Source organism: Limanda limanda, chromosome 9 (genome assembly GCF_963576545.1).
Source record: "Limanda limanda chromosome 9, fLimLim1.1, whole genome shotgun sequence".
NCBI lineage: Eukaryota > Metazoa > Chordata > Actinopteri > Pleuronectiformes > Pleuronectidae > Limanda > Limanda limanda.
Genome location: NC_083644.1, coordinates 24106652 through 24132042, shown reverse-complemented (window position 1 = coordinate 24132042; position 25391 = coordinate 24106652). Strand labels below are relative to the sequence as shown.

The 25391-nt window shown below is 39.5% G+C and overlaps 1 protein-coding gene across 4 annotated transcripts in view; it reads left to right on the top strand.

Annotated features, from left to right (window-relative positions):
• Positions 1 to 11096: 11096 nt before the first annotated feature.
• Positions 11097 to 25391, top strand: part of tp63 (tumor protein p63) — a 31903-nt gene continuing 17608 nt past the window's right edge. For 2 of the 4 annotated variants that reach the window (XM_061077976.1, XM_061077977.1), the window contains exons 1-3: positions 11097 to 11149; positions 16419 to 16553; positions 16651 to 16780. In XM_061077976.1, the coding sequence (XP_060933959.1) occupies positions 11097 to 11149; positions 16419 to 16553; positions 16651 to 16780 (318 nt within the window). Of the gene's footprint in view, positions 11150 to 16418; positions 16554 to 16650; positions 16781 to 25162; positions 25205 to 25391 lie in introns of those variants that run through there. The other 2 variants (XM_061077979.1, XM_061077978.1) reach the window with 1 other exon arrangement.

The window sequence follows — 25391 nt, the reverse complement described above, 5'->3', positions numbered from 1 at the left end:
TGAATATTGAAGTTGCAGTGGTTAACAGCATGCTAACCTTAAATGGGGATTTTGTGAATACTCAACCATTTGCCATATCAACTTAAAAGGGGATGTGTTGCCTGTTTCTCTTTCTAAACCCAGCCTAAGTGGCTACTTGGGTAGCTGTCCCACAGAAAATAGTAGTGGAGTAGAAGTATAAAATAGAATTGAATTGACTACAGTACTTGAGTAAATATATTGAGTTACTTTCCAACCCTGCAGCCAACGCTGACGGGTGCAATGTCTTTGTGCGGACACAGTTTACATTTCTGCAGTCCTCCGTCGGCCACAAGGTGCCACCGACATGGCTGTGGCATTTCCTGTTGTGCCACAGTGTATCTACCACAGTGTATCCAGTTCTGACTGCATATTGGTCACAGACTCTCCCAGGTCACTTCAGCGTGAACTGAACCAAGCCCAAAATGACTTCAGTTACATCCCCGCACTTCCTGGCATTGCTGAAATCTATTCAACCCCTTTTAAAATTGTTTTGATAAGTCGAATAGTGTGGTGTTTTGAAAGGCCTCACATGGTGAAAGACAAGCTTCTTTTCTTTGTGCCATGACTCTGTGTGACTAATACTGACAGAGGCAGGAGAGGTGTGATGATGCCTCAGTGTATGCGTGTGTTTATGTGTGTGTGTGTGTGCGTGTGTGTGTGTATGTGCATGTGCGTGTGTGCTCCAGCAAAGTGTGTGTATGCAGCATTCTATGGCCGTGCCTTCACAGAATCATCTTACAGTAAGTTTGGCACTTGAGCTATTTGTTCGAGTTCACTCCACGGCTGATCTCTTTTCAATTCCTCACTATCAGCAAAGTCCACCTGAGGGTGTGTGTGAGTGTGAGTGTGTGTATGTGTGTTGCAACTCACCACGGTAACTTGGCTGTGGCGGGATGGGGTGGGGCTGAAAAGGAGTACTTTAGAATCTGCAGATTACATGGAAATGTTGTCATCACATTTTCCACCCACATTTTTTTTCACAGCAAAAGCTGGTGGTTCTGGGATTTTCTACCCAACAATGTGTATCTTGCAGCACCTAAAGAGCCCTGGACACTTGTTTAAACTCACCACCAACAGGATGTGTTTGCTTTAAGAGTGAAAGTGCAGAGATTTGTCATCGGGTGGGATGTTTTCAGTCTGGCAAGTGAGAGTGGCACAGATCTTTTGGGATCACTTAACTTAGCTGTATATGAGCGACTGTCAGGATTACGCATATTTCAAATGCTTTATGAGCCCTATGCAAAAGTAAAGGGCTATGCTGTAGGAACGGAGTGAGGGAATACTGAGGGCAGGAGCTGTATGAGATCCACTGGCCCCTGAGGGCTCAACAAACCTGTCCTGCAACCTTCTCCGCCAGCCTGCTGTAGTCTTAAGAACGGATTTGTTTTTCAGACCAGTTATTTTCCTGCTTGGTTATTGTTGACTTCTTGTATTACAAAGCCAAAACAAAAACAGGGCAGCTCCAGTGAGCCTCATACAGGCCTAGCAACACATTTCAAGCTTAACACTCCTCCATAACATTGAACTGATTATTCTCTTGTAGTGATGAAGTGTGGTTTTTGCTTGTTATTTTTGGCAATGCAGTATATGGTCGTCTACATGGTGAACTTTTTCCCAGGAATTTCTATTGGTGAAGTTGACTTAAGTTTGAGATTTGTTGTCGTCATTGTTACGCATAAAGAGGACAGCTGCCTTTTGCATTTTTTCCCTGAACTATTTTACTTGTTTGCAGCACCTAAATATGCAGAACACAGACACAAAGACTGAGACTGTTAGAGAAACATGTCTACTGGCAACAGATTCCGTTGGTTTGATAGATCCGTTGTCCTTTGTTGGAACAGTGCGTCGTAGGTGGAAAAGGCGAGGAGCAGGTAAAGAGTCTTGCACAAGTGGTTGGGTGAGGGGGGAAGAACATGGCAGGTGATGAGATGTGGATCCAAACAAGGAGCTGTGGACATAGATCCAAATAGGTAACAGGTAACAAGGCAAACTGTCTTACACTGTCTTACACACCTGGAGTGTGTTTAAGACAGCATTCGCAGTAACATTTAAACTTATTGTCCCCATTATGTGTCAACAGATTAAGATCCCCACAACGTGAGTAATATCTTGATCACACACACTCACACACACGCACTAACACACACACACACACACACACACACACACACACACACACACACACACACACACACACACACACACACACACACACAGCAGGGAGTGAGATAGTCACAAACCAGAGGGAAAACAAAGCAGCAAGAACCTGGAGACAGAGGGAGGCCGAGTCTGACAGCTGTATATTCTCTACTGTTATAAATCATTGTTAGCTCAGTCATGACTCATGTTATGTTACTGCCTTAAAGTCTTCTCAAAATAATTCCTAATCATGATGTGTCTGCTGTGCTATTAACATATAAACAGAATCTGTATAGGTTTAAATTTGTTATGATAAATTACAATAACTAGAATTTATATAGCGCCTTTCAAGAGACTCAAGGACGCTTTACATGTGTCTCTAGTGACAAACTAGTGCAGAACTATTACTGTTATTATCCAATTATTTATTGTCAGCATTAATATTATGAAAATAACTGGTGCTGCTATAATTGCTGCAGTTGTTAATAATATCATAATTACATCTAAGTGTCACTATTATGATTGGCATCAAAACAAACAGTCTTACTGGTCTTAAGTCTGACAGTTACACAACCGTTTCTGCAATCTCTCTCCCTCTCTCTCCTTCTTCTCTCCCCCCTTCCACCACCTCTCCTGTCTCTCCCATTTCTCTCCTCTCACCCTAGCCGATCGGTCTTGGCAGATGGCCGCCCACATTGACTCTGGTTCTGTTGGCGGTTACTTCCTGTTGAAAGGGAGTTTTTTCTCTGCACAGTGTCTCGACCTGACTGTGCAAAGTTTTAAACACTGATGCTTTCTTTTACTCAGAGTGAAGTTCATTACGTGTTTGCTGAGCTTAGTAAAATGGTGAACCATCTACAGTTACTATGAACTGAACAAACTTATTCAAATCAGAAAATGTTTCATAGTTTCCACCCATAACTCTTAAGTTTGTACATTAAGCTAGAGCCAACATGCGGTTAGCTTAGTATAGCGTATAGACTTAAAGCAGCCAGGGGGAAAGTTCCATCTCTAAAGGAAATTCTTGCTAATTAGTATGGTATGCTTCATTTATTAAATATTAATGAAAGAGAAGAGAAAGAAGGGTACAATGCTTCCTTTTTCGGTGTTAAGTATTTACTTAAGCTGCTTTCAGTCATTCACGTAAGTGGGAGGGGCTGTTTATGAGAGTGCAAATGTTTGTCAGTTGCTCCAGATATTTAACGGATCTTTCCTTCCGCTGGTAAAATTAGCAGAAAATGTTTAGAACGTGTGACAGACAAAACTGGAAGAATACAATTATCTCAGGGTGAAAAAGGGGAAGCGTATGCCGAGAAGATGCAGAAGAAGATGTCAATTTGGAAAAACAACAAGATTCCAGTTCAGGGGTCGAAAAAACACTGTCCTTTCGGCAGCAGAACTTATATGTCAAGGACTAACACTTGTTACCTCAACCCAGATGCCGACCATCACTTTCCAGAAATCCAGTTTAAAGCTAAAAGGATACCAACAAACTCAATAAAGTATCTCTAGTTTCAGATCACGATTAGTTGATTGTAGATTTGACTGTAGATCTTGCTGGAGAATGAGGTTAATGACCTTCTGAAGGTGTCTGAACTCAGTGTCAGTGCTGAGCCAGGTGTCACCCAGAGAATCTGCCAAGTGACTCATTTTCCACTTTGGTGATGTGATGTAAAGCGAGAGGTTGACACGGACACCGGCCGTTAACATATACCATTTAAAGTACCATTTACAAACGTACTAGTTGTGCAAATCCGCTCTCCGTGATCAGCATCTGTATCCTTAAACCTCACATCACCTGCTGTGAAAACCTTTTTGCAGCACTGGCATGATTTGGCATTGGATGGAGACATCATGTACGGCTATAGTAGGAGTAAGATGAGTAGAGTGGAAGTGGCCTTCATCGTGTTGCCATGTCTGCTTCCCACCTAAACACATGTACAATCACTTACGGAGATTGACGTGTGACATCATCCTGCTGGAACCTGGTCTTCTACAATCATTCTCATCCTGCTGCCTCCTGCTGTCATGGATCATCTTACATGTGTGGTCATAGACATCTAAATTCTCTCAGCCTATCAATTAGCAAAAAGGATTACATGGGTCTTCACTTTACCTGACGTCAGTTCGGGTCTGCAAAACATAAGCATGAAAACTAATAAAAATCAAGGTCATTGTCGAGTGGTGAGGGTCATCATGCTGCTTCACTGATAGTGACTCATGATCGGAATTAAACAATGAAATCAGCTCCAATAAAACGAGGACAGGCATCATATGCTCTCATGAATTGAGGCTTAAGTGAACACAACATTTGTTTTGTTTTTTGAATGAGAAAATGAATTCACCTTAAGACAATGCCCTACTTATTGTATGTGGTATTCATTTATATATTTCTGGCAACGTGATGCACACAATGTGCAGCATGTCGAGCTTGTAATTGTTTGATGGCTTTGGTATTTTACAGATGAACTATATCTATCTACTCATCAAAGACTCACAGAAATGCCTCTGAAATATCCACTTTCATTCAAGCGTCCCGGGACATCTACAGCATGTTTTATTTTTAAAATGTATCCAGTGACAAAGACCACTTCAACCCCTTGCTTAGATTACATGCGGACGGGTGTAAGCTCATGGATGGAGGGTAATGTGTCTTTGAGCTGCCCCCAGGCATCATTATGTTCTACGTGTACATGCTTTTTAATAGGTTGAGGGGCAGACCAATCACCCTTGTCAACCTGTTGCCAGGAGACCGGTGGTGTGGTTGCTAAACACCGGTCCACAACTTTTACATCATGGACTATATTTCTGAAAGTTAGAATATGAAAGATTGTGTTACTTCACAGAAGTGCTGAAGCAGGTCCCGGGAACACCTGCTCTTTCAGTGTAAATATCATCACCCTTGCTCCCAGGTCGGAACCATTTCCTCACTTAATGTCTGTGGAGAGGATAAACCTCATCTAATCCCAATGAATCATCTGCAAAAAAAGAGTCTTTAGGCAGGGGAACCTGTAGTAGTGAGTGTTTTAAGTTAGGCATCATGTGATTTAGGATTGATAACGGCTCAATTATACTTTTGTTGTTTTTGTTGTAATCTGATGCACACGTCTATTTAAGACCAATTGAATATCACTTCCAGCTTTTATTCATGTAGTTATGTAGCAATTAGTTCTTGTTTCAGAGAACACTGCATGTGTTTCACTTCATTGCCCCACTTTGATAGTGAAGCCATATTGCACCATGCTAATACAGCACCATGAGTGAAGTTCACTGGCATCAAAAGACAGCTTTAGTGCAGGATTAGCTGTGATTGATGGTTCGTGGTTCACAGGTTGTCTGTCTCTCAGATGTGAGGCTGGTTTGTGATAGAGGATTTGATCTTGTTTACCAAAACCTTCTCCACTGTCCGTGAAAGGATACTGTCTGAAAAACAAAAGCCATCCAGTTGTACTGGTTTGAACCGAAGCAGGTTTTTAATCACACGCTCATGTTTTTGTTTAGTCTGTAGTCCATCACGTGCCTGCTGGTGTTCCAGATCTATAAACTGTACACAATGTGTCGCATGTGGAATCATGGTCCTCTACAATGCTCTGATCATTTTCAGCTAATGTTTATATATTGGTAAAGGACAAATAATAACCTTTTTTTCTTAGAATATCAACTGTGAAATAAAATAAAGCCATAATTTTGTATATTTACCATAGATTCAGTATAGACTATATGCATAGAGGGCTGCTTTTAGAGCTAAAATAGGAAATTAATCAATTCAACTTCTCAAATATGAGGATGTAAGACTTTTATTTGTCAGATTTATAATAATTTGAATACACCTAGGGCAGTGGGAAATTATGGGCACTTCCACTATAATGGCACCTCCATCATAATGCTGAATATTCTAATGGAGTAAACAACTGATAGATTAATAAATAAGATTTATAAGTTGTAGCCTCTAGTCAGACTGTTTGACTGTTCCAACAGCACAGACAGGGAGCAACTATAGAGGAGCATTAGCAGCTAAAGAGTTTTTTTCTTTCATCACAGCAGGAAAGACTGAAGACCTTCTGTTTACCTTATGTTTTAAAATATGAAGGGAACCTGAATAATAATGTCATTGTTTTGTCTTGTTTGAGGATAAATAATTGCATTTCTGTAAAGGATATCTTTAAAACAGCAGCTGTGAGACTGTAGAGTCACGGTAACGATTTATTTGTCAACTTGTTTTGTCAGCAACAGCTTTTTCAAATTATCTTCTCATTGTGTTTTCAGCTTATGTAAGTAGTCCAAAAATACATTCAAGTTGCTTTAATGTAGAAAAAATGTTTGTGTTCAATTCGCTGTTGCAACCTTTTTGTTTTTTAAAATGCCTTCTTTGAAATCTATTTTTAAATTTAAGATTACCCTTTCTTTAATCTGACAGTTCCAGCTAGTTCATTATTACAGTGCAGTTTAGCAAAAACAAATCTGTTCTCAACCAAAGCGAGTTATACTGGCTGAATCATCCAACTCTGGCTCACTGCCTTTTTACTGCTGCAGGCAAGATTGATTTTCCCAACGTGACAACGACCTGATCTCAGGTGTAGAAGTCACTGTGACAAAAGACACACAAAAAAGTGTTGAATCATATCGTGGGAAAGCATCAATAATTGTCTGGGAGTCTGTATATTACCGCAAATAATGATTCAGTGAGTAAAAATACAGGTTTTACTGGTCACATAGGAGAGCTTGTGCAAGTTGGCGGCTTTTTAACTTCAGTGCTGTTATGGAAGTCTGGGACTGGTTGTATGAGACTAAAAATATTCCATGCTCCAGGAACTGTATTTACTATGGCTGATAACATTTTTAAAAATGTTTTGATTCATTTTATTGTTTTCTTGATCTATTTGCATAATGTTCCCATGTACTTCCCCTGACATATTGTCAGTTAAAATAGAGGTTTCCCTATAGGGACTTTATGAACAATGCTAAGTTGCTGGGCAGTTTAGAGCATAGGCTGTAAATTATCACCTCTCAGACTCCGCACCGGACACTAGTAGTTTTGACTCATCTGGATTTCCCCTGCATTAGTCACCAACTGGAATATATATACACAGATGCACACAAGTATGCCCACATAACCCCCTCGCAGTGTGAGAGTGATTGGCCACAGTGTGGTGTGTATGACTGACACTGTTAATACAGCTCTTCGCAGTGCAGCAAACACTGAGGCTACTTCATCAGCTGCTCCACCAACTGCTCTTTGGCATCTCAAATGTAAACTCTAGACATTAATAAGGCTGTGTGATTGGGGCCACATAATGCCGTCAGGACAACGCAGGCACCAAAATCAATTAGGGAGATATTGCACTGTACAGCCAAACAGGCTGGCTGCCATCTATGGATTTGTAACATATATACAATTGCAGATTAAAGTAAGCTCAGCCCTCTCTAATCAGAGCCTTGTTTGAATAAGAATCGCATCTGACATATGTGCACTTCTTCTGACGACTGTATCAGACATGTCACTGACGTAGCTGTCAACTCATAAACACACATATATCTCAAATGAAGTAATAGGGTTCGATGACTGGTTCCTAACGACTGAGCCTCAGAGTAATTAATGATGTAAGGGTTTCGGATGACATGGTAAATATCAGATTTAATGACACATTGAGGTCACTTTGTCCTTGTTATGATAGGAGGTGCATGGATGTAGTCAAAGCTACATGTTAATAAACAACACAATAATCACCCTGAGGTTTTACAAGAGAGTTTTTTACTGTCGTTGTGATTATGCAGTTTGTGGTTGATCTGTATTTTCAGCGGGGGACTTTTTTTAACTGTGCAAGCTGATTAACAACAACTGGTATTCACAGCAGTGACCTTGTAGAATAGTTGCTTGGAGATAGACAGACACGCACAGTGCAATGGTGCTATTCCGTGCACAGGGTGACAGCAGTGGTGTCTTCTTCAGCAACCTGTTTATCTTTATCCACCAACCAACTTTCCTCAGATATAATTATTTTAAAATTGTACGGATAAACATTAGACTTTTGATAAATAGCAACACTTGTTTGTCTAATGAAATCATATCACCAAAACCTGAGTAATATTCCACAATTTTTCTTAGATTTTATAGAAAGCTTGATATTTACAATACTTTTTTTGCATTGCTAATCTCAACCAAATTATTCACATTTTATTTTTTTTACAAGATTGTATTTTTCTGCTTTCAGCATGGCTTTAGGGGTGGAAATGTAAGTATGCAGCTCAATCCAGACAAGAATTGCAAAACAGTTGTAGAATTGTGCTCCCAGCACCACTATGAGGTTGGCATTTATTTTGTTTCTCCAAAAATGTATTGACAACTGAACATTGATCAATCTTCTCAGGAGTAAATGTAACAACTTTAGTTAAAAGTTCAAATAGAAATTACTTGTCATCTAGTGCCATCATTGAGTCCACTGACTTCAGTCATTTGTCCAATACTTAATAGCTGAGCTAGTTAGCATGCTAGCACTAAACTATTATCTGTGCGGGGGGTGAATCTTTTGTAGAACTTGAAGGACTAAGTGTACGAAACCATGACTTCTGTTGACCAAGTAGTCCTTGAGACAAAATGAAATGGTTTGGTCTATTGAGGATTTACTAATTTACAAATGCAGCCTCTGAAGGATGCGGCCCTATAAATGGGCCACATTAAATATTCATTGCTGAACATGGTAGCATTGACATTGTGAGCATTTTAGCTTGCTGATGATAAAGCAGTAGGTATTTTTTACAATATAAATGAATCAAATACGAAAGCTGACAGTCATCATAATGAACCTACTGAGAATTATCCTGCCACGCCCTTCAGCTTTACAGAGCTTTAGTGAGTTTCAGCTCATTGTTTAACTGTCGGGCCCACGAATGTAATGATTCAGTTCATTCCATTCTGAATACGTTCTCAGCCAGTGCAGAAAACTGTGTTCAACTAAACAGCTCTGAAAAGTCAATGTACGATACCTGCTCAGATCCAACCAGCACAGACACAGTTGGCAACTTGCTGATGAACACATGGAAGAGCTTTAAGCAGGTAAAAAACAATAACTGAGCTAAAAAAGTATAATAATTGGATTTACACTAATGGAAACATTACGAACTAGGTTTGCTTGATGTTTAGATAAGCAACTGTTTGCTATGCTAACCTAAAACCTGATGTGATTGCCAATGTTTCTTAAGATTCTCAATCCTCTAGGTCATGGTATCTGCAGGAGTTGTACATGTGTAAGTAGGCTGCATCTGCTTTTGTTTCACCTCTTGTCCAAGATGCTTCTTCAGCTCTAAAATATAAGTTACATATATAAATATAAATACAACTCCTGAAGGGGTTTCTTGTGCTTCTGCTGACCTTACACAGCAATGAAATGACTAATAAATGTGATTTTGATAGTAAGACATTAGCTCAAAGCACCACCATGGAAACTTACAGCCTCATAGGGCTACTAGCTTTTCACTAGACTGAAGTGTGAAGGCCATTAACATACCACCATGTTCACACAGGTTCACCTCACAATCAGATTGTCTCAACAGGAAAAACTGAAGTCAGCTTTCATTTATCTTTTCTTTAAAAATATGATGTTCATCTGAGTGTCATAATAATATTCATTTTGAGGTAGTTAGCTAGGTGGGACATTTCTAATGTGAATGTTTTGTTTTTAAATCGGCAGCTGTGTAATTACCGAGTCACCTCATCGGGTTGACTCACTGTATGCATGTCTGCTGTATCAGTGCTGTTCCTCATACTGTAGGCGCATAGCAGACGACCAGAGGAGAGAGGGGCTGTATGTCTTTATTAAAAGTACAAGAGAGCAGCTTAGAGGTTTGTGTTCCCTGGATACACCACATCTATTTATTATCATTCCCCCCGCTGTGACCTTACCTTTTATTTTAGCATGCTGATTCATCTGCTGCTCATCTCTGCAAACCACACAACACCTCTAGGTTTACAGTGTCACACTACTTGGTTGAGAGGGATGTGGTACGATATCTGGGTGTGCTTAATTAAGAATTCTTATGGGCTTCTTTAAGGGATTGTCAAAACGCAACACTTTTTTCTGGTCTCTATTTATGTCATTAGGATATAGAAGATATAGGATGTATTTTTCTTCTTGCACTCAGTCAATGGCCATCTTTGCATTTGTCACCCTCCACTAAAATCTCTCTTCTCTCACTAGTCGTTAGTAGATATCTGAGCTACTGCTCTGAGAGTTTCACTTCCTTCAAATCAAAAACTTGGGTGATTTTTATTGTTTCCCCTAGTGAATCGTGTGCTTTTGCTGAATCAGCACAGAATCAACAATCGCTTTCATTTAGAAGGTATCTGTGGTCAAATTCAACATGATGAAAGCCACCAGGACCTTAGTGACAGGCATGACGCAACACACATGCCCACATACCCAAAAAACCACTTGGGAGTCTAAGGGGAAATATCAGAACTGGCTTGAGAAACACATGCATTATGGCAGGGGGTGAGCTTTTCAGGATTGTGGCTAGCCATGTGTGTGTGTGTGTGTGTTTGTGTGTGTGAGTGTGTTGGTGGGGAGGGGTCGGGGGGTGCAAGGTCAAATGTAGTTGCTTGATATCTATATCCTAGCAACTGCGAGTGAGTGATATCTTGCACGACTGCAGCAGAGGATTGGTCCGAGACCCAGCACAAGCCCCTCCTATTTGTTGGGTAGCTTTAAGAAAAAATATCTAATTCAAAACATCTCTCAAACTTTCTCCACTCTGCACTGTACCCTCTGGCACTTTAATCCATGCCTGTCTGTTTATGTTTGTTTTATTTATTTCTAATTTTATTTTTTTTCTTAATTTACATTTATTAGCACAGCTCGTGTACAGTCGTTGATACATGTGGCTTTCTAAGCAGCTGAGCGTTTCGAAAACTTCAGCAAAGTGACGTTTGGCATGACAACATGAATTCACCTTACTCAGCTGTGCAGTATTCTCCAGAGTTTCCCTTGTACCGGTAAGTACATACACATTGTTTAAACTGATGACTCCCAGTGTTACTTTTACCATATATTACGTGGAATTGTACATAATATACATATATTATAAATTACATATATTGAATGGATTTAACATGTGGTATATGGGAGTGTTTAATTTAGTTTTACATGTATCATTATTCTTTATGAATGGAATTTTGAACATAGAAGAATCAGAACATTGAATTATGTATTGACATGTGTGGGAATCTCCCTGGTGGGTGTTTGACCTGAGCTGCCATTCAGACCGATAATGTCTGGAGGTCCAAATTGACACAAGAACAGTTGTGTCTGCTCGATCCTCAGCTGCTGCTCCGTCCTAATATATATTTATAAGTGTGGCACAGTTAGGGCAACAATGCTTTTGTAAAATGCAAGCAGAGCAAGTGGCAGACCGATTACATAGCACCCAATCGTTTTCCTTACTGTAAAGGACTTCTGATAATTTTATATGCTGTAATTCAGGTGCAGATGCTTCTAACTCAGAGTGACAGATGAGTGATCGATAGCCTTTAATAAGCATTAAATTCAACTGAGGCATTAAACTGAAACCGAAACCCATGATGATAACGTGATAATGTATTCTCCAACACAGTTAATCAAACACAATTAAAAACTACGAATTAAACAGAACAAGTGGTCTTTCAAATACATCTCATCAGAATAAAATCGATCTGTGACAAATCAAACTGATGATTAGTAAATCAAATAGAAAAGAAAAGTTAAACCCCAATATCTAAACTAAAAATAATAGCCTACATATTAATAAGCATGCATGTCAATTGATGTGAACAGATTAATTCCATTTCTATCTTTCTATCTATCTATCTATCTATCTATCTATTTATCTATCTATCTATCTATCTATCTATCTATCTATCTATCTATCTATCTATCTATCTATCTATCTATCTATCTATCTATCTATCTATCTATCTATCTATCTATCTATCTATCTATCTATCTATCTATCTATCTATCTATCTATCTATCTATCTATCTATCTATCTATCTATCTATCTATCTATCTATCTATCTATCTAATATCAATTTTTCATCTTTATCTCAAACATCTCTTTAATCTTTATCATTAGTGCATTCGTTTTTTTGGTTTAAAATGATATTATGCCGGTACTTAAAAAGCATCTTACTTCACTATTTGTGCTCTACATTTACTTATATTAATCAGTGCAGTTTACAGCATGAAGCGCTGGCCGATCAATATAGCTGCTAACAAACCGTAGTGGTATGTTCCATCCTGCTGGTTTTCTTAGTGATGAGTCGTAATTTCATGTTTTCTGGGTTAATGCATTCTAAAACAGTGGTACAGTATAATTTGTATTTCTGCGTGTACATTAGGAGAATTAAGCAATATTGAATTTGTACATACAGTCTGCTTTCGTGCATTTATAACTTGTTGCGCCCGCATTGTTGTATTTGTGTCGGACTGTAGTGTGTTTTAAAGTTATTGCTGCTTCAAGTTTTGTGCTCCGATAAAACAATGTCAGGTTTTTGTGGCTCACAATAATGAGATTATTGGAGTTTGATAACTACATTGCTACAGGTTTACACCTTATTATGGCATGTTTCAGATAAAAACAAGAGGAGCTTTATTCTGTCTTCGAGCAAGAAAAGTTTAAGTTGCCTTAGTTTGTTATGGTGTTGTCAGCTTTCAGTATCAACACATGTTCTTTAGTCCGCTAATTCTCTCCCACTCCCGTGTTTTCTTTGCATTCTAAACCTTAAAGGAATTTGTGCCTGTCCTTTTGCCTCAGAAGATTTGAGGTCAGACTGTTTCACTTCTATAAATGTAAGGGGGTTAGAGGAGGAGAAACGGAGGAGAAACCTTGGTGCTTTCTATTGTTTTGGAGTCATGTCCCTCATCCAGCCGGGGCTGACAGATGTGGGGGAGAAGGTCTTAGGGCCTTTGAACAAGTGATTAATAAAGACACTGGAGAAGGGCCCCGATCGGCTGGGTTGTTTGTTTTGATTGCATTTTCATCGGTCGGTGTGCCCAACCTGCCAAGAGACAATAGCCATCCCTGTTTAGTGCTGACCTCTGCCCCAGTCTCGTCTGGAGGCGCTGCACTGTCTTTAAGTGGAGGCTGAACAGCCTTCGCCTCAGGCCAATTGAAAACCTCTGAGTAACCAGACACCCAAAAGCAGACAAACATCAGCCAGACCAGGGACAAACCCATCTATCTGAACGTCTGTGATTTTCGTGAATTCAGGCTTTTCTAAATTTCATCTACAGATCAGATCTTGCCAAGATCTCAAAATTGTTTACTATTTCTAAGCTATTAAGACTCAACAATTCAAACATACAGGTACTCCTTAAAACGTAGGTGCAGGGGAAAGTGGACATGTGAGGTTGCTCTCGGATTCCAAAATATTTCTTGGACACAATCCAATATTTTTGAATAGAAAACTTTTACAATTTCAAGAGCTCACAGGCCAATTATGCAAGGTTTCTGCATTAGTAGATAGAGAAGAGCATTTATCTGAGATAAAAATAAACTGTGTTATCGAGCATAAGCACTGTTTCTACATGTTGAACCTGATGTGCAACTTTAGTCATTACATTCTAGATTCTGACTGGTCAACAGACAAAGCTGTGAAACAAAAGCCTGAAAGAGCGCGAGTGAAATAATAGAGGTGACAGTTAGAAGTTTAATATTAAAGCCAAATCGACTGAAGTTGAACTGAGGGAGAGGTCAGGGGAGGGACCACACCTAAATCTTCCCAAACAGACATGACGCCACACCTGTTCTGCCTGCAGTCGATTGGTTTATTAATTCATCCACCTTGTTTTCCTGTTTTTCTGGTGGCTTACATCCATTATCCTAGCCTTATGATGAACTTATCATGTGTTAATTATTTTTAGTTGGATTTATGCTGTTGATGAAAAATTAATAATACAATAGTAAAACTAGAACAATCTGAAAAGACCCACTAAACATCATGGTAAGAAATAACCTTTGCATATGTCATACTTTTCAAGCTTTTCAGATTTATGGAATTATTCAATTTTTTTACAATAATATACATTAAAATATAATATAGAGAAAGAGAGGCAGTTTTATTCATAATGCAGATTTCATGTATAGAGGCTTTACACTTTCTGTAAGGGGACATTAACAACAACACAGAGACAAAATGAAAGAGTAATTTAGAATCTATTGGAAATCAAAAAGCACAGTTTAGAACTAATTTCAAACAAAGTAAAAGAGATTTCAAAGAGTACACTAGAAGAGGTAAAGAGGTTGAAAGATTAAAATAAATAAAAAGGATCAAATCTGTATAAATAAAAGAGTAAAAAGGAGTAAAATAAAACAAATGACAGATACAGATGAGTGAAATAATGAAATTAAAACAGATAAAAATACAATGATGGTATGATCTTTTTAAATAGTTTAGTTTAAGGAACTTCAATAAAAAAAGTTCACAATCTGGTTTCAAAAAACATAAGAGAATGTAATTTTATTGAAGTATTAAATGCATCACTATTACTGACAATACCAAATTTGTCTATCTGATTAATTCATTAAGTAGTTGTACTGGGTGTTAATCAAACAGATTTTCTTCTTCTAATTTAGATTTTACAACAAAGAAGAACCCCACCATCTTGAATTGCCTTGTGCAAGACTGTTTACCATCAAGACTAACGGGGACCTTGACACTCAGATTCAGTAGCTCAGACAGTAATATGTTAAGAAGTTGGTTTTTAACAGCGTTTCCTCTCGGAGATGAAATGAAGTACCAGGAGTCACAGTTAGTTCTGCAGGAGAGAAGTGAAACTAAAGCAGCTGAAGGGACCAGAGGTAAAACTATGAAGAGATTCAGTTGTTAGCATCATTAGCCCAACAGGTTAGAATTAGCCAAATAGCCACGGTAGCCATTAAGGACCATGCAGGCGTATCCACTCCCGGTGAACATGTAAATGCAGCTACATGTATTTATCATAACGGTTCAGAAATGTTTTTATTGAGCTGTTACTGTTACTCCTATTGAATGAAGTTATTTTGTGAAGCTGTAATATATGTTCAAAATGAGCTAGCTTGCTCTTTTCTATTTGGCTAATCACAACTTAACTCTGATTTACAGTTATTCTTTCATTAGATACTTTTGTTATCATGGGTTTATTTGAGTAGATATAACAAACAGTGAGTATGTGTGTGTATTTCAGCTTGTGTAAACTATAATGCTGTATGGTTTATTCCTTTGAGTATCCACAAAAAGGTTTATTTGCCAACGTGCTTGATATATTTAATTTACAAGTTACGAATGCTTAAAACTAATAAAATAATGTACTGTTTCCAGCACCTGAGCTGAAGTTACTGATATTGCCAGTAGCTGTTAACTGCTCCTCTTAAGAGGTCAAAGCTTTAACATGGTGCTAATGTTACCAAAGCTTCTGAAGGGACATATTAATCAATGTCTGATTTTAAATTTGTCCGGGGCTGAATGATCTTTAAGCCGGATCTACAACATCCAGCGCCCCCCCTCCATTCCAGAGGCCCTGCAAACTTAACTCATCTTTATTCTAAACTCAACACCAACCCCCACCCCCTCCCCCATGTGTAGCTCCTGCATAAGTGACATTATTGGCTTCATTAGATATGCCTGTGTTTGTGAGCCAGGTATTAATATCATTCATCAGGCAGTGTTGGGAAATTCCAAAATTTAAAATAGGGCCAGCTTCAGATTATGGACCCCCCCCCTCTCTCTCTCTCCCATCTCCGACACCCTCCACCCCCCCCCCCCCCCCCCGAGCTCGTCCAGCTGTACACATACCAGAAGTTGCAGCAGTGCTATCATATAGACTGTGGGGGGAATTCCGCCTGTCTCAGACTGCCGCATGCGCCACTTCAGCAAGAACAATGGCATGCTGAGCTCTGAAGCAGGTGTAATGTTTCAGGGGAGCAGGTCAAAGTGCCTCTGTCTGAATGGTGCGTAATCACCATTATGTGTAGTACAAATATTCAGCATTATGCAGGCTGACTTCTTCACAATGGAAGTGCTCTTCATGAATGGCTGCAAGCGGGACTCCTCCTCCTCCTCTCTTCCTCTGCTGGCTGGGTGGCCAAAACCTCAGCCCCGCACATCAACATTCATGTAGTATGTTTGCTGACATTGCAATTTCTCAAACTATCATTTAAAATAGTTGTGCCAGCCTCAGGTCCTGTTCTGGAACACGAGCAGTACAATGATTGTAAAATGATCGTGGGTGATTCTCTCTCCCTGCAGACTCAGGGACCCGTCCTCCCGTTTGTCCTGGAGAGAGAGCTCCTTCCTCACCACCATGTCCCAGAACCAGTCAGCACAGACAACTGAATTCTTCAGCCAAGATGTATTCAACCAGCTGTTTGATATGCTGGACCAGTGAGTGAAATCCGTACAAAAACAATGTGATATGAAAGCAAAAACACACTCAGAGGCTTTGGTGTGCTTCATAGTTGTCATCTCTATTATTTTTCAGATCTGCCATTCATTCAGTCCAGCCCATAGAGCTGAACTTCACAGACAGTCCAACAGATGGGTCTACAGGAAACACCATCCAGATCAGTATGGACTGCATCACCATGCACAAGCCTGACGAGACACTTTCAGTAAGTACGTAGGTTTTCTGGTCAACAAAATCACAAGTTTAACTTTTTATCTTTTTTACTAGTAAATCTGACCTTCCCACCGCAACTAGATAGTCAACATAGAGATTTAACCTTTGATCATATCCCAATATTAAAGATCTTTAAAAAAACAATAGAAATATAAACTATATCAACAATTCAAATGTTAATAATTACAATTATCTTGATATCAGCCGGGCTCCTCACCAACTTTTTGACAGCGGTTGCACCGGTACGCCTTACTTTTTCATTTAGGTGCACCACTCACAAATTTCTACAGCGCCTTTTAGCGCCGCAATTATGGATCTATTATACCTTTTCTTGACACTTCTAATATATATTAATAATTTCCTCAGGGCTGGGTATCTCCACTGATTTCCCAAATCAATTTGATTCCCGATTCACAAGGTCTTGATTTGATTAGATTCAACATTGATTCAGTTCAAGATATTTCTTTTTACAATAGAAATTTTGCCTGGATATTGATATGAAAGAAATTCTCAGAGACCTAAATCTGTAATTTGTGTCAGGAAACCTCTAACTTGGTGTATTATTAAAAAGGTATTAAGGTAGCCTGTCACAATTACAAATTATGCTACAATATTTCCTCCCAGAAATCGTTGTGATAATTATAATATTGAAAGCATTTTAAACCACTGGTATAATGATAATATTATAGCATAATCATGCAAGTTCACCTTTTTAAAGAGCAATGAGGTTAGTTCTAAAGAATGTTTAGTCTGACATTTGATTGAGAATTTAAAATATCCTAAATTAATTTAAAAAATGAACCAGACAAAACCAAAACATGAAATATAATTGATTTACTCTGTTAACAAAAATTCCTCTCAAATAAATATTGAACTTTTTGCATAGAATATAGGTTCCCAGCTCACTAAACAGTATGGGAGGTTATGATTTAAATGAGCTTTTAGCCTTGTATTGTTTTAGGTTAGTATTCCCGCGTTTCATCTAGGATTTTGTGTTTGTGTGTGCGCATATGTATGTGTCTACTCGTCACATTTTCATTGTATTAAAATACGCGTCTCATAAAGTAACATTATTTGTTCAGATAATAGCTTGTGATTAGTGTTGGTGTTTATTGTTAAAGTGTAAACTGAGCGCAGGTCAGCAGGATGATCCTGATCCAGCGGTGCTAATGGTTTAGCGTTAGCCGTCCATTGTGAAAACCTTGTATTCACACATTTTGTCGCCACTTTTCAACATTTACCGCCTCGTTCACCACTTCTCATCTCTCATCTGTGAGTGTTTGGGGCCAGACCCGGGCCTGTGTGTGTGAGGGTAAACTCCGCAGAGGAGATGAGAACAGGAAGTGACACGAGTCGATCAAATACTGACACAGCAGTAAAGTGTCTCAGTAAGCTTTGCTGAACTGGTGCGAGAGGTGCTAAGGGAAATTCTGGTCGCTCCTCATAGATTTTTGGTCGCATTTGCCACCAAAACGGTTGCACTCTGGAGCTTTGATCAGTATCTTTATAACAATATCAATAATTATAGTATATATATTATTTATTTATAATAATTATTTGAGAGTGAATGTGAATGGCTGTTTGTGTAGCTATGATCACTCGTCTGTCACCAGAACCCCAGCAGGTATTAGTATTTTATATCACTATGTTATAATAATATCCTTATTGGGACCTATTTATTTATTTATTTATTTTTTAAGCCAGTCACTTTAATGCCTATTTCTTAACCAGTCAATTTCCAAACAGACAAATGATGCTGTTAATCCAAGCAGAACGCTGCTGTTTCCTTAATTTGATTAATTAAAACCAATGTGGTCTTAACACAGCATAAAATAGAAGCTTGAATTAAATATAATTTTTGGGTTTGTCATTTTGTACACTTATTTGTATCTGATTGATAAATACACCGACTGAGATCACTTTTATTCTGAGTTGATGGGACTTCCAGTGGTAAATTCCACAAATTGTACAATTACGATATGCAAACTGTTTCTGTTAAATATTTCAAATGGAATTTCCCCTTTGAACGTTGTGACACGAAGTATTTCAGCAGCCAGTGAGTGAGGCCGGTTTATCTGTTTCTGTGTGAGACGTTGTCTGTAAAGTGATGATATTATCTCCTTTAGTTGTGCTGGAGCTGGGAGGCCCCTCTGAGACAGGCGGCTCTGAGTTTGTTGGAGGAAGAATGTGAATTTTACACAGACAGATGCCTGGTGCTGCGCTTTTGTTTAACTGGCCTGTGTTTTGTTTTTATTACTTTCTGTGACCTCATACAGTTAAAGCACGGATTGTGAGCTTACTTTCTGTGATTTCAGATGTTACATTTAATTGAGCTAGATGTTCATTGTACAGTGGAGTAAAGCTGTGAAAAATGCAATCTCCCACTAGAGGTGTATAAGTCAGTGCAGTGTATGAGCCTCTTTCTGTTTGATTTGCAGTGTAGTGATCCTATCTTTGTCAGTTCTGCTACTGAGAGATGATGTGTGTATTCCCCTCCCAGTGCTGGAATGCTGTTGTCCAGCCAGGGTGGAAAAAAATAGCAAATAAAAATTTTGTTTAAGGAGCTGAGTAATGTTACCCTGTGCATCCCCCAAGGGGGCCTGTGCTCTCTTGAACTGGTGATTAATGGCCCCACCCCCACCGCCCACTTTCCTCTTCACCAAAGAGGGGTGTGGTGCGCTGATTGGCACGCCAGCAACTCAGGCAGCATCCGTGTGGGGGCTAAGAGCTCACTACTATGGCGGCGTGCCAATCACCAAGCCCCAGTGGTTCTTACCAAGTGTGTGATCTGGTGAAAAGCCGTGGTGGGCAATCCAACCATCCCCATCCTCCCGTGTGGAGGTGTGCCTCTTTCATGAGTCATTAGAATGCAGCTCAATGTTTAGTGCCCTGAGGGACTTATTTGTATTGTGTAGGGTTTATGTTTAATCTGAAATTCCTTTTTCTTCTAGATTTTTTTTCTGTAGCTGCAGGGCAACAATTTAACGCAGCACCTGCCTCTCCCACAGAGGTCCCAGCTCTCATCTATCAGTACATGTCTTCTCAACTTAAAGGTGAGGGGTGGCAACAAGGAGGGGGGGGGGGGGAGAAGGGGAGCGTGCAAGCAGAGGATAGAATAACATTAAGGAATGTAGCAGATATAGTGGCAGGAGTAATGTTATATCCTACCCCAAACAGCTGATTTTACACCTAGATAAAGCGCTCAGCTGTGCGTCAAAGACACAGTGTCGAGCGGAGGGACAGAGGTCCTTCCCAGGCAGGGTTTGGCAAACTTTACAGCAAATTAACTCAATCGACAAATGACTTCTCTGGGATCTAATTACATGTTTGTGTTTGGATTCGTACTTTTTTTTTGAACCACTCCTCTTTTGTCTAACGTGTGATGGCTGTTGCCTCCCGGTTCAATCTCTGAGCATCAGCTTTTCCACCGTTTCATCAGTTGTCACCTGAAAAGAATCTGCCTAACGTGGTGCAATCTTTCCTGTTAATATGATGAAGTCTGATGTTTCTTCTTCGTCACTCTCACTCTGAGTCATTACAACCACCTTACCTCAAAACTTCCTGTCTTTTGCAGTATGAATACACAGTTTAGATCGTTTCACCTCCCAAACAACGGCACGTTTATTTCAGTAACACGAAGCACAATTTAAAGCTTAACTTGGATTATTCCTCATGTATTCTTGTTGTACTTGATCTAAAGGAAACCTGTACATTGAATACCCAGCCACAATGAGCTCTCGTTTATTTTTGAATGCTCCACCAGTTTGCCTCCAGCGCATGAAGAATGTGTTTTTAAGGCACAGTTTCAAGGAACTCATGATCCTTGCCATGATCTGTGTGAATAACTGTTGCGTCAGTGAGTCAGGATGAGACCTGGTCTGAGTGTGGGTGCATGGATACAAGAGCCCATATAACCCTGACATTTTATATCTTTTCTTACATCCTCTAGGACAAGGCTTAACTCTGCTTTTACTCCACACAATTGGATCATGTGAGGTACAACTAATAAACAACTTCAACGGCATTTGTAAAACATCACTTGGAAACTACTGCATTGGTTCCATTTAAAAATGCTGCTGATTTTGACATTTTGAACGGAACAAAACATAATCTCAACAACATTATCAAAGTAAAAAAATTAAGTTAAAAACTTAAAAACAGTACTCCAATTATTTTTGTTCATGTGTTTCTGGTTCTTTCTTACCGTTTTATACAAGAAACTAAACCAGACACTATTAACTTTATACTGTAGTGTTTGAATTTTAACTGCAACTGAAGACCAAGGCGATTACGCAATTTAGAATTACAGCACATTCAAAAGTTTTTTAGATGTGATTTTTGCGTGCAACATTGAAATTGCCCCAGAATCATCGTCTCCTTTGAAATCCACTGTGGTGTGACCAGGATGTGATTGATGCTAGAAGGATTTGGAAAGCAGACATGCAGCGAGAGTGCAAGACCAATGTTTTCAAAGTAATGGTGATCTCTTTTTCACATCTTTTCATTTTACTCCTTTTTTAGACTGATTGGAAAAATACCTTCATCAAACATTAACAACATTAAGCAAACTTCGCATTCCTAATTTCTGATGTTAAAACCAGCTACAACCAGTGTGTAGCTGCAGTCTGAATGAAGACTGTGCACATGCTGTGTGAATCTTTGCTGATACCTCTTTTTGGAAAGATTGTTCTGTGTGACATTTTGATGGCAGAGGCACAGAAGGCACAGCAGCCAAAACTTGAAATGGGTTCCTGCAATTTAAATACAAGTGAAGTTCCTCTGTCCCTACAAGAGTTCCTGTGGCTGGCTAAATGGATTTGCTGTCAAGTCGATATTCACTCAGTTTTTGTATTTTGAGGATACCTTTGTATTTTAGCTCTTCTCTGGATGTAGTGATCAGGTTGTTTCACACCATATTCCAACAAGGTTATCGAACAGAATTCATATATTTTGGTGTTTGATGTAGTTTCTAAATATATAGTACAACTACAGGTCAAAATGGAAGTACGGTAGATTGTTGTAATAAATGACCAGTGTTTCCCATTAATCTTCTACACTTCGGCACCCACCGTTTTGTAATTTGGACCGCCACAGTTTCAAAATGAATCAAACTATGTTTACACTTCTCTTAATCACATAAGAGATATCTTACTTAGCGTATAGCTGTGTGCAATTAGACCTCCAAGTTTAACTGCAGTTGTGTGCGTAACCTCCAGTGACATCAAGGCAGTACTCTCTCTCACGTGAGCAATGTTTATGCACGTGCAATTGCATCCTGCTACCAGGAAAGAGTGAAGAAATTATGTGGGATAAAGCTCAAGACACAAAATCCATCCAGAAAGTTAGGATTTGACCTACCCAATGTTGAACAGTGGTAAAGTTGTTCCTGATAAGTCCCCTATAGTTCCTCTTGTACACCTGCAATTGGTTTGACCTGTCCCATATAAATCATTATGCAGTTGTAATTGTGAAATCGTATTGCCTAGTGGGGTAAATTCAGGTTTACCAGAAGCTGCTTAAGTTGGTTTCTTCTGAACAATAGTATTTCAGGATTTGGTGGCGGTTGATTGTGGTTAGGATTTGCCACCCAAGTGATTCTCTCCGTCTCTCCATTGACTGCCTGCGTCTGTCAGTGTGGACGGGAGCCCACGATGGTTTCGGGGCAGGTGTCTGTGCCTTCCTGGCCTCTGCAGCCTGATACTTGATACTAAACTAATCTAGCTGACTTAAGGAACCGACTCTTTAAAGGGAAAAACTTCAGTAAAGCCTCTTTTGTCTGAGCCCCTGGATCTGCAGTTCTTTAGCTGCTGCCTGGTCTGACTCCGTTTAGCTTCTCACCGCTGTAACAGTCGAGCTGATGCAGTTAGACGCTCCTACACTCTGCCAGTAAATGTGTTAGGATGGCAGGACAATGAGTTACCAGTGAATTTGATTTCAGGGTCTTAAATTTTAATCCTAACCTGTGAATCCTTTTTTTCACCATACACGTGTTGTGGTAGATTGGTTTCAATATTGGTCTAAATTCAATTATGAAAGAAAGGTATACAATTTAAAAAGTTTTAAGGTATTTGCTGATTGATTTACAAGCCCATTGCAGTTTATTGCAGCTGCTGAGACCTACACTGAACTCTGAAAGCTATTGAAATTATCCGGAGTTGTTGTATTTGAGAACGCGAATGTCTGTGTCACTTTCTGTGAGAACACAGCAGGAGATTCTCCGGAGGATACACCGTGACCGAATGGGAATGTTGATGACGTTTTTACACGAGATGGACGCAAAACTAAATTAAAACAAATATCTCAGGATAGAAAAAAGAGCTGCTATACAACGAAGAAGCAAAATGCCGTCTGCAAGCTGCACCACCTCTCACCTGAAAGCTCTGAATTAATCTGTCTTGTTGTGAACGCATCTGAGAGGAGTCTTCTGCTACCGTGTTCATATGTGACAGGCAAACTCAATGTCTGAAACAGCTTAAGTTACATTTAATTCAGTTGGCTCTTTATCTATAACTCAATCTAATGCAGACTAATACATAAATCCTCCCTTCGTGAAGCTTTTCAGCTTGTGTTGAGACGGATGTCGATTTAATCCAATGGTTGTTTTGGAGGCTGCAGTTTTTGGAGAGATTGAAATTGTTTTGAATTTTATGAAAAGGTGTTTCTATTATTGTGTCCACCTCTCTTTATAATGCAGTGCAGTTCTACAGCAACAAACAGCAAAAAACAACAACAAACAAACAGCATCTAAAGTCATGTAGCTGAATGAGCACTTCTCTGAATCAAAGACATTTGTTAGGCTGATTTAATTTTAGCTGGGTGGAGTTAATAAACTGTCAGTTGAGTATAAGGTCATATGTCTGTCCTATCCTGCTTAACTGCAATGGCTGTGCTATAGTTTACTTCAGCCTCACCCCAACACTGAGTACTCTAAGTTCTTTTCAGATTCCAATGTTGTTTTACCATAATTAGAAGTTTGTTTAGCTAAACTAATTGTTACCCTCTAAAGGTTTGGCCGGGCCTTCACTGAGGCCTGGCTACGCCGGGCGGCCCCTGGGTTGGACTCTTTAAAGTGTTGATTTGCCTTTTGTGACAGGCTGACCTGTGGCCCCGGGGCCTGGCCCGGGTGTGGTTGGTGATTGGAGACACTACCTTCAGTTCATAGTTGTGCGTAAGATTTCAGACAGCTTTTAAATCATTCTGACCACAGGGCAAAAGTTTTAAGCCCCTTGGCTCTGCAGTAAGAGAAATTACTTGCGCCCTGTTGACCAGTGACCTCACGTGTCATGTAGCAGACCAGCTAGCACAATCTACTCATGTTTTTATTTGCAATGTTACTCCATGTTTCTTTTAGTTCATTAAATATGATCAGGTCTACTTTCAGTCTCAAATGATTCATGTACAAACCAGATTTTTTCTATCTTGCTTATTTACTCAATTGTTCTTTGAGGTCGGTAGTACCTCAAAAATCACCTGGGCCTCAATGTAAAGTTTTAAGCTTTCCATCCAAAATTTTAAACCTGGCATATGATGCTGAATTTGTTGTAGTCTTATTGAAGCTGTGCTAAGGGCCTGCTGGTCAGTGCTGCCACCTGAGACACTGCATGTTTCCAAAACAGATCTACATCAGTCATCTCTGATAGATACAAGCAATCTACAGGAGTCACATTGTTTTTCTGGGGGGCTCTGCATTAAGATTGCTTGACGATGCAGAGGGGAGCCATTCTTATGCTAATTGGCGACTACATGTGTAGCTGATACTTTCTCAGCACAGTACCACAGTTCTCGCTGTGAGGATCACACGTCTCGTGATTTTTCTCTGTGTTCATTTATATTTTCTCCATCTTTTTAGTTGGTAGAATTTGTGGCTTTAAAAAATTATTTTGATGTCATCCACCCATGTGGATGCGATCAATGTTTTTTGAATAGCTTAATTTAAATGAGATCTTACCGGCAAATAACATGTTCTCTGGTGAAAATTATCTTTTGTATTAAGTTTAATTTAAGAAAGTGAACCATTTACTGTAATGCATGCATACGTGTCAGGCATTCATTATTTTTGTTGAGGTTGATCTTGAGCAAAGCTTCCAAGTTTATTTATTCATTCCCAACTCGTCGTAAAGGACGTCTGCAGAGCTTCATAGGAGCTGGTCCTCAGGAGATGGGTGTGGACTCGGCTATTGAACAGGTAGCTTCTTAGACCCCTCCCCTCTCTTCCAGGTATATATCAGCTTCCCATAGATTCCTATAGAAGCTTCTGCTTGTCCACTCTGCATCTGTAGTCCACATCACTCACTCAGAGTGAGGAAAAGAGAGTTGTGGAATCCTGGAGCCAGTGGAGCAAACAGCAGCAGCTCTGCTCAATCTCAGCGCCAACATGTTGTACCTGGAGACAGGGACCGCTACATCCTACAGTGAGGTAAGACCAGCTGCTTATGGGGCCTCGGCCCTCACTCCCATTCCTTTAGTGGGTTTCCTGGTGAAAAAGACATGTGAAACACAAGTAAAATGCCTCACGCTTTGGGATTACAGTTTAATGTCAGTGTTCCTAATGATCCAAAATCTTGGATACATGTGAAAAATTTGTTTCCTGACACAGGAATGTT